The 12,077-nt window shown below is 35.2% G+C and overlaps 1 protein-coding gene across 3 annotated transcripts in view; it reads right to left on the bottom strand.

Annotated features, from left to right (window-relative positions):
- Nucleotides 1-12,077, bottom strand: part of PARD3B (par-3 family cell polarity regulator beta) — a 1,072,202-nt gene that overhangs the window by 413,681 nt on the left and 646,444 nt on the right. Inside the window, exon 16 of one of the 3 annotated variants that reach the window (XM_079130568.1) lies at nt 250-294. The exons of the other annotated variants lie outside the window; for them this stretch is intronic. Coding sequence (XP_078986694.1) covers nt 250-294 — 45 coding nt within the window. The remainder of the gene's footprint in view (nt 1-249; nt 295-12,077) is intronic. 3 annotated transcript variants of the gene reach the window in all.

The following is a 12,077-nucleotide window of genomic DNA, read 5'->3' as shown; positions in this document are numbered from 1 at the left end:
TTTGGGGTTTTATAATATTTTTTTGGAAACCTTTCTTCTTCCCTTTCAAAACATTTTGAGTCAGCATGCATTATGCCACTATGCACACAGCCAAGCAATAATTCATCTTTGTGGAAGTCAAAGACATCTCATGTATTAATTAGAAAGCCTTTCAGTGACTGGTGGGTAGAAACAGGTTCCAACTGCTCCTAAAACATAGCCAGGGATTCCAGGAAGGGAACAGAAAGGCAGAGACGAGGAATTTCTTACCTGATTGGTGTCCAGCCAATGAATGAACTTTGCTTTCATCTGGCACTGAGGAGAAAAAATAAAAGAGACAAGGATTAGATCTGCTTGTAAATCAGACATTTTAAAAACAATAAATTAATAGAAAATCATAATAAGTTAAGTCTTTTACTGGCAACGATTTGAGAAAATTTTCCTTCCAGATTACCCTGGGGTACATCATTTTTATTGATAGACATTTTAAAAACAGCCATGAAGAAATATGTTTATTAGATATTCTATGAATTGTGACATCATTTTAAAAAACTTCCAATACTTTCAGTTCTTTTAACTGGGTTGTTGCTTCCATGTCCATAAGAGGAGAAACTAAATTCAAGGGCCAAAGAGATGTATGATATATCACAAAGCTCTGTGAGCATGAGAGCAATGTATGCATTTCCCAATACTCAAGGATTGGACTTTTGTATTTGGTCAAATGGAGGGAAAAAAAAGATTTATAATTCCCTGGAAATAGTTAAAAACTAGACAAAACATGCATTTGTCTAATTAGATGTCAGGTAACAAAGGACAGCAACTCCCAAGACAGAGAACAAATGGGGTGAACCCTACAAGTGCCCTAGCTTGCTGTCTAGAGAAGGTTTCCAGATGGTTGTACAGGGAGGGGGAAACTGAGGCAGAATCTAGTGACTTCTCAAGCTTGAGCACAGGTACAGGATGTCCAGGGAAGTCAGGGCAGATGGAATGTCCAGGACAGTGAAGCAGAGAGAAGAGAGACATACAGATTTCTTTCTGACATCTTCAGAGAATTCCTTCCTGGATTTATTGAATACTGATGATCACATGTGCATGAGACAAGTACCCAGATCTCAAAAAATTGGCCCCCAAATGGAAAGGAAGTAGCATCTGCAGTAGAATAGGAAACAGTGCCTATTCCCAATGGCTAGAGTGGAAAGTTCCATGATTTAGGGGTGTCAGGTAGAATATGAAGACGGGTCTTGCCTCAATAGGAGGAAAATTAACCCCCAATGAAATGGATACATTTTTGAAAGGTATGGATTACCAAAACTTAAAAGGGAAAAAATAAATGTATGACTAGCCTGATAACTAATTTTAAAAATGAGTTTGTAAGTAAAACTTTTCAAAAAAACAAACAACAAATACCCCTCTAGACCCAACTGGCTTCACTGGTGAATTCTATCGAACATTTAAGGAAGAAATAATGATTCTACAGAAATAACTGATTCTACAGAAGTGCTACAAAATAATTTAGAGGAGGGAAGATTTCCCATCTAATCCCATAGGGCTATTGTTAAACATACTAATATCAGAAAAAAGACATCACATAAAAACCACAAACCAACATTCCTCATTAACATAGGGGCAAAGTCCTTAATCTTTTAGCAACTTGCATGGATAACCATGTTGATATTTGACAATAGCTGTTTACTTGTTTGCCATGCACCACTGTCTATGCTAGTCTATAAAACTCTGGTGTGCAAAGGTACAAAAAAAGGTAGGGCATTAGGTAATTTAGGTGTTATAAGTAATGGAACACTCACAGCAGGTATTACCTCCAAGTTTACCTGGCTCTAAATTCATCTTATGGTGGAAGAAAAGCAAAGAGAACGCTAGTGACCATGTGGTCTTGTTACATACAGTTAGTGGAAAAAAGGAGATTGTATAAAGTTAATACTTTTGATATTGTTTAAGTTTTGTCTTTTTTCCTTTTAATCTTAGCTGATTTAAATGCTGAAAATTCCCTAGCAACATTAGATATAACAAGGAACTTCTTAACTTTTTGGCTGAATAATGTCTATTATTCCTAGTAGGAATACTTATCATTATTTTAATTGACAATTTTAAATTCTTTAGAATACTAAAATAAACTATTTTTAAAAACAGTGTGGAAAATCCAAATGGGTGATAGGCATAAAAATTAGGGGTCTTTCTCCAAAATATTCCCTGACACAGATGTCTATCTTTAGGACAGAAGATAAGTGAATAAACATAATAGAAATGAGAGGGAACTGTAATGACTTAATTAACAGAATACATCTTATTTAAAGGGTAAATTTGGAACAATCATCTTTTATACACATGCTTAGTTCTGGGAAGCAATTTAAATAACAGTAGCAAATGAGAAAATGAGGTAAAATTACACACACCACCAAGTTGTTTTTTTTTTTTTTAAATGGCAAGTGTTATAATTAATACCCAACTTCCTTTATAACCCACATCACCTTAGGGCTACTATTAAAGTTCTGTCTTGGGGCTGGAACTTAAGGGTAGTAGTTGCACTGTGCAGAGAGTTTGGTGACTGGAGAAGGAGCAGTATGATAATGGCAGTGGGTCATTTTAAATAAAGGACATCTTTACAAGAAATTGAAAAATGAGCAGATCTGGTGTGGAAAAGGATTTCCATTCTAAAATAGGAGGGTACCCTAAGTATCAAGTGATAGAGTGTTGCTGGAGAAAGGGCTTAAATTTTAATTCTAATTCTGATGGACACAATTTCCCCCCTTCCCTCCCTTTCCTTCTCTCTTGGTCTCTCTGTCTCTGTCTCTCTGTCCCTCTCTTGCTCTCGCTCTCAGGTTACTAGAGCTCATTAAATTCCCTTGTAGTCCATTGGTTTTACCCAACAACTAATACTACTTGTTCTTTATCTTAAAGGAATATTATAATAATTGAAAAGATATCAATGAAATGATGAGTCTTCTGAAGATGTAATTCACAGGCATTTTTATTACGATTGTTTTCATTATAGCCATTATTAAACACTTAGAGGGCACCATGAAATCACTCCTTTTGAGGTATCTCTGTATTTATTTAGATGATGAGATTTCGGTACTAACCTCCTGTTTCTTGACATTCAACACAAGATCGATGCACACTATTTGATTTAGTTACTACAAGGTGATAATAAAGAGAGCACCCTGTGGCTTGGGCATTTGTTAATTTCCTGGTGTACCCTCTGATTCAGGAGACTCACCTGGGAAACACAGCAGGCTGCTGGCCTATGTTGTAATTCCTTCTGGTTCTAAGTGTTTGAAGCTAATTAGAACTGCCCACCACCTATAGTGCCCTTTTTAAAAAGCATCAACAGAGTATATATATATATATATATATTTTGTTTAATTTCAACCAGGTTCATTGTTAGCATTAAGAGAAAGAAAATATGAGGAAAAAATTCAGTGAACAATATGGCATTGTGCAAACTTTTTAGTGGCAAACATTGAAGTGCATATAATACTCACATGCCTTGACTTCCCAGTAGGATGCCTTTATATTAATATAGTGATCACTTAAAGTGTTTTATTCTTTTGTCAAGCCTCCTTATACACTTCAAATGCTTCTCACCAGGGGAAAACAATCCCCTTGCTTATTGATAGCATTTGACACGCATTCTATAACATAAGTGACTATTAGGAACTGCACTTGCTTAATAAAAATTTGCAGAACTAGTGGCAGATTTGGTTGAGTTAATGGGCCCCATATGCTCTTCTGAGAGTGACAAGAATATGGTATATTGCTAACATGCACAAATCTCTTCAGATAAAAATTGCTAATCAGCTACAGTTATTCTTTTTGAGAATGCCAACACTGTGTCATGAATGGGGAATATGCAAAATATGTTCACATTCCACTATTTTATATTGAGATACTTTGAGGCACAGCAGCACTCTAAATCTGATGAACTGCACGCTTTTTACAATAGACAGCTTTATTTCACTTAATTTTTGATTTTCATATCATTGATATAATAAAGACTGCAATTTTGAAGCTTAAGTTTGCCACAATAAAAAATATTTCTTCTAATGAGGCCATAAACATTTCTCTTTGATAGTTTTCTAGACTAAATATCAAATAATTCCTTAATGGTTAATAAATTTGTTTCCAAGTCTTGTTCCTTCAGAACTTAAAACTGATGTACTTGCCGATACTAAGATCAATTTCCTCTCCTTTAGCAGATCAATTTCTGTGCCACTGATTGATTTCCAGAATTTCTAAGGAATGCAAACCTGTTACTAGTTGTAAATTAAGTTCCCTTCTTAACACCATGAGCTACTACTGCCTTAATTTATGGTGTTCTCTTATGTCAATGACTATTTGGCATACTCTTCTCCTTAGGGAGACTTTTGAGTTTTCAGCACTGTAAATTTTTTTTGTGTTAAAAAATTCTTCCATCTTTTGATCTCTCTCTCTCTCTCACGCATGTGCACGCGCGCACACACACACACACACAACACAAAACCAAAACAAATCAAGACTTTTGATAAATCAAGGAGTTAAGGAATTGGTATAAGAGAACGAGTGTAAACATTATGTCACAGACTCTTTTAGCAAGCTTCCCAAAAGCATGAAGCTCTATTCCAGATATGTTGTTTGCTCAGGCACTAAGAGAAGTAGAACTTTTTTTTTTTCAGTATCAGAGTGTTTCTCTACCATGGTAACACAGAATAAAAATGAGGGCCTATGCCCCTCAATATTATCCAGCTGTCTATATGTTCACAACTTTTCAGCGGTGTCTTCAAAATTCTCTCTTTCACAAACTTTAGGAAACCTTCAATCAGAAGCTGAGAAAATCTAATACTTCTTGAATGTTCTTACGCTACTTACTGTCTTTAGCTCTTCAGAGTATTAGAAAAAGTGTATCTTTCATAAATTCATTATTTCTTTTGTTTTGAATTTATTCAACAAATGTGGTTTCCTTCCAAAATAACCAGACATCCAATCCTGTAGTCTAATGAGTAATACAAGCAAGTAATAGGGGTGATGCAATAAAATGTGTGAAATATTGAAAGAAGAAAAGGATATGCTTTAGGAACAGCGGAAAGCTAGAAATACATGCGGGTTCATAAACATAAGAAACGTTTTAGGTGAGAAAGTTAGGTCAATTAACCTGAGAGCAGCAAAGACAACTTCTAGCACCTGGGACATCTTTAGTTATGGGAAGGGAATAAGGGGCACAGAAAGGGTGGCAGACTCCAGCTCCAGCTTAAAGGGGACAGGCTTCTGATGCTGCATTCATGTGTGAGTAACAAACCTAATTATTGAGTCCTTTTTCAGAATTACTGATTGTATTTGTAAAATGCAAATAATGGTCCATGGGAAGAAGAAGACCACTAATCATGGAACTTAGCAGAAGTTGGTGCTTGAAAATAGATTCTTTCCCATCTCACCACACCTGCCAAGCCCTTTCTTTGCACTTCAGCACATCACGAGTAGCATGCTTCTGAATAGGTTATGCAAGGTCATGTGATAATATGATATACCAGTAACACTGCTATTCCTTTTAACTGTAATGAAAATTCACCCACTCCCTCACTTGGCAAACATGCTTTATGATTACATAGACTGCCATCTTCTCCAGGTCGCCAGGCTGAGTTTAGGGACCAAAATAATTTGTAAATATCCTACCTGTTTGTGTATGGGTCTGTTACGCACTAAACTATGAACACCTTCAACAGGGCAAATGTCCTGTTTATCCATTTTAACCTAGAATCACATATGCTACCTGATAGGTACTCATACCTGATAGCTGCTTAGTGAATGAATGCAACACATGTGAGAATAAAGAAAGAGCGGCAGTCTGTACATGGAGCAAAACATTCTAAATGAATGAATAAAGCAATGGTTTCAAATATATGCACATATATGTATTAACTATATGAATGGCACAAGACAAATGTGTGTAAATGTTGTCAGATTCTTGTGGCACAATCCGCAAATTCCTGGCAAAGCAGGAGTAGGAGAAGGTGATTGAGTCTGATTCTGGCACAGGGCAAAATGAAGACCAACACATCACATATGTGACTCATTATGATCCTATGTATTGTTTGGCCTGTTGGCACGAGGCACATCTGTCCTTCACATGGTCTGACACTTGAAAGAGCAGTTCCCTCTGTTTATTGACAATATCCCTTACATTTCTAAAATTAACTGAATACTTGGTTAAAAAAAAAAAAAAAAAACTTTTCTTTTTACTAGGGGAGAGTTTCCAACATTGTAAGCAGAACAAGTAAATGTCTTTCTTGCTATCTGATATTTTTTAAAAAACACTAGCTTTCAAATTTGCTTTTATTAAATATTGAAGAACGAAAAAATAATAACAGCATATGTGTAAGGTATACCTGATGATAATAAAACTAATGCTGGGTTTAAAAAGTGTTTTTCACACACTTGTTAAGGAATAGTGTGATTTCATCTTTGAAGCACCAGGCATGTTCCAACCCAATGTCACTCCTTTCCCTCTCTGCTCATAGGTAAGCACAATCTTGAATTTTGTACTTTATAATTCTCTTGCTTTTCTATATAATTATGCCTCAAATCTGTCACCAAATAATATTTTTTTTGAATTTGTATCTTAGATTAAACAATACTGGATTTGTCAAATACTTTTCTGAGACTACTGATGTCATATAGTCATATGGTTTTTCTGTTTTAGGGGGGAAATAACTTACATTAACTAATTTCAAATGTTATATACCGACATTGCATTCCTTGGATGATCCCCACTTAGTTATGAAAAAGATCTTTTTAATATACTGTTGGGTTCATTTTGCAATTTTTTTTTTTTTTTTTTTTTTTTGGACCAGGTACTTAACCACTGAGCCATATCCCCAGCCTAAGTGGCTTAGGGCCTCACTAAGTTGCTGAGAATGCTTTGAACTTGCGATCCTCCTGCTTCAGCTTCTGAGCTGCTGGGAATACAGACATGCACCACTGCACCTGACACAAAATTTTAAAAATGGATTGTGCACTCACTTATTAAGGACATCAGCTTAAAGTTTTCTTCTTTGTTTTTGGTATCAGGGTAATGCTGGTTTCATAAAATGAGTTGGGGAAGCATTTCTCCCTCTTTATTTAGTTGGAAGAATTTCTGCAGAATTGTTTTTCTTCCTATAAAACATTTAAGCTTCATCAGAAAATCCATCTGGGCCTGGAATTTTGTTTGTGGGGAAGTATTTAATTATAATTCAATTTCTTTAATAGCTACAGGGCTAGGCAGACTATTTATTTCTTCTTGCATATATTTGATAGTTTGAAGCTTTCAAGAAATTTGTCCATTTTTTTAGTTGTAGATGGACACAATACCTTTATTTATTTTTATGTGGTGCTGAGGATCAAACCCAGTGCCTCACACATGCTAGGCAAGCACTCTACCACTGAGCCACATAACCAACCCTGTCCTTTACATCTTAACTGTTAACTTCATTGTTCATATATTTCCACATTATCCTTTTGATATTTGTAAAATATGTAGTGAATTCTTTCAATACTACTACTAATTTTTATGTCTTTTGATACTGATGAGTGAGATCAATAGGTTATTATTTTTATTGACCTTATCGAAACACTAGCCTTTCATTTCAGTGAATTTTCTCAAATGTCTCCAGCTCTTTAATTATTGCTCTGATTTTTATTACTTTTCTTACACTTAGTTTGGGTTGCATTTACTCTTTCTATTTTCTTAAAATGAAATCTGAGGTCCTTTGAGAACCTTCTTCCCTCTCTAATATTGCTCAGTGCTATCATTCCCCATAGTAGCCCCCTTCAACTTGTTCTTTATTCCACAGATTTTTGCATGCAGTGTTTTTCATTTTCAATCAGTTCAAATACATTCTAATTTCTCTGTTCTTCTTTGATCTCTGTGTTATTGAAAGGAGTATTATTTATTTTCCAAGTATTTAAGGATCTTCCTGAGTTCTTTGGGTTATTGAATTCTAATTTTACTGTAGTGACATCATATACAGAATACGACCTTGAATTCTTTCAACATTTTTAAAAATTATTTATTTTTTTACAGACTGCATTTTGATTCATTGTACACAAATGGGGTACATCATTTTGTTTCTATGGTTGTACATGATGTAGATTCATACCATTGTGTAATCATACATGTACATAGGGTAATGATGTCTGTCTCATTTTTTATATCCCCTCCCTCTCATTTCCTTATACATAATCTAAAGTTCCTCCATTCTTCTCTCACTCCCCCCCACCCCCATTATATATCATCATTCACTTATCAGGGGAAACATTTGGTCTTTGGTTTTTTGGGATTGGCTTATTTCACTTAGCATGATATTCTCCAATTCCATCCATTTATTTGTAAATGCCATATTATTCTTCTTTATGGCTGAATAATATTCCATTGTGTATACCACAGTTTCTTTATCCATTCATCTGTTGAAGGGCATCTAGTTTGGTTCCACAATCTAGCTATTATGAATTGAGCTGCTATAAACATTAATGTGGCTGCGTTACTGTAGTATGCTAATTTTAAGTCCTTTGGGTATAAACCAAGGAGTGGGATAACTGGGTCAAAAGGTGGGTCCATTCCAAGTTTTCTGAAGATTCTCCACACTGCTTTCCAGAGTGGCTGCACCAATTTGCGATTCAACCGGCAATGTAAAAGGGTGCCTTTTTCCCCACATCCATGCCAACATCTATCATTGTTTGTGTTCTTGATATGTGAAAAGAGAGCCTACAGAGTGGGAGAAAATCTTTTCCACACGGACTTCAGATAGAGCACTTGTCTCCAAAATTTATAAAGAACTTACAGAACTTTACACCAAAAATACAAAGAACCCAATCAATAAATGGGCCAAGGAACTGGACACTTTACAGAAGACACACAGGTGATTAATAAATATGTGAAAAAGTGTTCAACATCTCTAGTCATTAGAGAAGTGAAAATTAAAACAACTCTAAGACTTCATCTTACTCCAATTAGAATGGCTATTATCAAGAACACAAACGATAATAGATGTTGGTGTGGATGTGGGGAAAAAGGCACACTTTCAAAATCTTTGAGACTTATAGTTCAGAACTATGGTCTGTCCTGTTAAATGTTCCATGCCTACTTGAAAAGAAGGTGTACTCTGATGGTGTTGTACAGAATGTTCTATGACTTGCCACTGAGGACATATTGGTTGGTAATGTTCAAGTCTTCTATAGTCTAAGTTTTGTTGTTTTTTGGGGGTCTGATTGTTCCAACAGTTGCTGAGAAAGGCTGCTGAAATCTCCAACTACACCTTTGGCTTTTGTCTATTTATCCTGTTGTTGTTCTATGACTTTTTGTCTCATTGTTACATTGTCTTGATGATCCAGCCCCATTAAGAAATGACTATTTCTGGTAATATGTTTTTGAAATCTACTTTATCTGGTATCAATACAGCCATATCAGCACTTTTTATGAATGTTAACAGGCTACAGTTTTTTTTAAGCTTCCTTTTACTATTAACTTACTTGTATCTTTCTATGTAAAGAAGGTTTCTTTTTTTTCTTTTTTGTCTAGTGCTAAAGATTGAACCCAGGAGTGCAAGACAGGACTCCAACTTGCAATCCTCCTGCCTCAAATTCCCAAGTAGCTGGGACTGCAGGCGGGTGCTACTGTGCCTGCTTAAAGCAGGATATTTATAGGCAGTTGTGACTTGTTTTTGTCCCAATATGCCATTTCGGTCTTAACTATAATCTAACATTTGCATTCAATGTGACTATTGATATGGTTGAGTTTAAATATACCATCCTGCTTTTTACATTCCATTTTTCTTATCTGTTCCTTTTTACCATTCCCCCATTCTGTCTTCTTCTGAGCATGTTTTCATATTATTGAATATCACTTTATTTTGAGGTTATTTTGAGTATTTATGATTATTCCATTTCCTGTTGTTGGATTATTAGCTACAACTCTGTTGTGCTATTGTGGTTTGTTAAGGGGTTACAGCATATATAACTCATCAGAGTGTTCCCTTCAATGAAATGTATAGTTTCATGTATAGTACAAGGACCTTAAAACTATGTGCTTTCATGTTCTGTCGGCTTAGTATTTGTGCTACTTCTGCCTTTCCTTACATTTCTACATATGTTACATACCCTATACTATATCGCCATTAGTTTTGTTTACATGAATCAGTTACCTGAACATATTAAATCATAATTTAAGAAAAATCCATGCAAGTAGTTATAATTTCTGGTGGCTTTAGTTTATGAAGATTCATATTTTATCTGAATTTGTTTTCATTCTTCTAAAAGGTTTCCTTGAACATTTCTTATAGTTCACTCTTGGTGAAAAATGTTTTTGGCTTCATATGCAGGAAAACTTTTTATTTTGCCCTTGTTTTTGAAAGATATTAGTTGGAAAAATTCTAGTATTTTTCCTTTAGTACTTCAGGGATATTAGTCCACTGTATTTTTATGTTTGTTTTTTTCTATGAGAAAATCTGTGGTTATTTCTATTTCTCTGTATGTAATAATGTTTCTCTAACTGCATTTACTATCTCCTCTTTGGCCCTGATTTGAGCTATTTGATTATGTTGTGGTTTGATGTAGTTTCCTTCATTCTTTTGTGTTAAAGGTTGAGATTCTTGGATTTAAGTTTCATAAATTTGGAAAAATTTTGGCTATTATCTTTCTTCATTTTTCCCCCTATTTTCCTTCTCTCTCATTTGACAAATTCAGTTTTGCATGTTACTGAAGTTGCCCATGGTTTATTACTACTTTGGTGTGTCTTTTTCCTTTCTATTTTGGATGTTAGAAATCTATTACAATATCTTTATATTCCTCTGTCTTGCTTCCTGCAATACCTAATCTGCTAATTGCACTCAATATTTTTTACATCTCAGACATTGAACTCTGAATTTCTGGAAGTTAGATTTGAATATTCATATCACATATACATATCTTTTATATCTATATTTAATGAGTTCAATTTTTCTACAGAATTTTGAATATATGAAAATGCAATTATAATAATTTTTAAATGTCCTTTTCTATGATTGTAATATCTCTGTCAGTTCTGGTGTAATTGCTGATTTTTTCTCCTATGTATCATATTTCTGTAGTTTCTTTGCAAGCATGTTAATCTTTTATGGGAAGCAACATATTGTAAATTTTACCTTGCACTTGCTTGATTTGTGTGTGTGTTTTTGTGTTTGTGTGTGTGTGTGTTACTGGTGATTGAACCCAGGGTTTCATAAGTACTATGTACTCTACCACTGAGCTACATATTCAACCCTTTATAAATTTAATTTTGAGACAGGGTCTCACTCTGTTGCCTAAATTGGCCTCAAACTCATGATCCTCCTACCTTGCCCCCCTCAGTAGCTGGGATCACAGTTGCACAGCAGGGTGCTTGGCATGCTTGATAGTTTTATAATTTTAAATGATTCTGGGATACAGTGGCATTGCTTGGAAAGAGCTGATCCTTTTGGTTTTGCTTTTATGAGTGTTAGGCAGGACTACAGCAGTACTTAGTATAGGCTGATTATGCCCTACAGCAGAGGCAATGCCCTTATGCATACGCCAATGTCCTGTAGATTAGGGGATTTTTTTCAGTCTGTGTGGGAACAGATGTGTTTCTGATCCTGTATGAACTTCAGAGACTGTTTCTTGGAATCTTTTAGGAAAGTCTTGGTGTAGGGTCTGATCAATACTCTGTAATATTTAAGGGAAACAATAAACAGATCTGGACTTCTCTTCCCTAGGTAGAGCTCTCCTCTTGTACTCTGCTCTCTACACTCTAACCACCTGGTGTTTCCTGTACCCTCAGCTCCATTTCACCCTGACTCTTAAATAAAACTGTGGTGTGAATTTGTAGCAAGTTTCATAATATGATACTATTTAATTTCTATGGTATACATTTAAAATAGTTAATATAGTCAACATGCTAAAATGGCATTGTCCTTCTGACTACAACATCATAAAACATAAAGCCAATGATCTTAAAGACCACTTGAGCGACCATCATTCAGAGTGTGACGAAGAGAACACTGTCACAAATGACGGAGGACAATGCTCTTTGGAGGGCTCACCATGCACTGTTCTTTCCCACGTTGAAGGTATTATGA

This window comes from Sciurus vulgaris, assembly GCF_902686455.1.
Source record: "Sciurus vulgaris genome assembly, chromosome: 3".
In the NCBI taxonomy this organism is placed as follows: Eukaryota; Metazoa; Chordata; class Mammalia; order Rodentia; family Sciuridae; genus Sciurus; species Sciurus vulgaris.
This window is presented reverse-complemented; position numbering and strand designations above follow the sequence as displayed.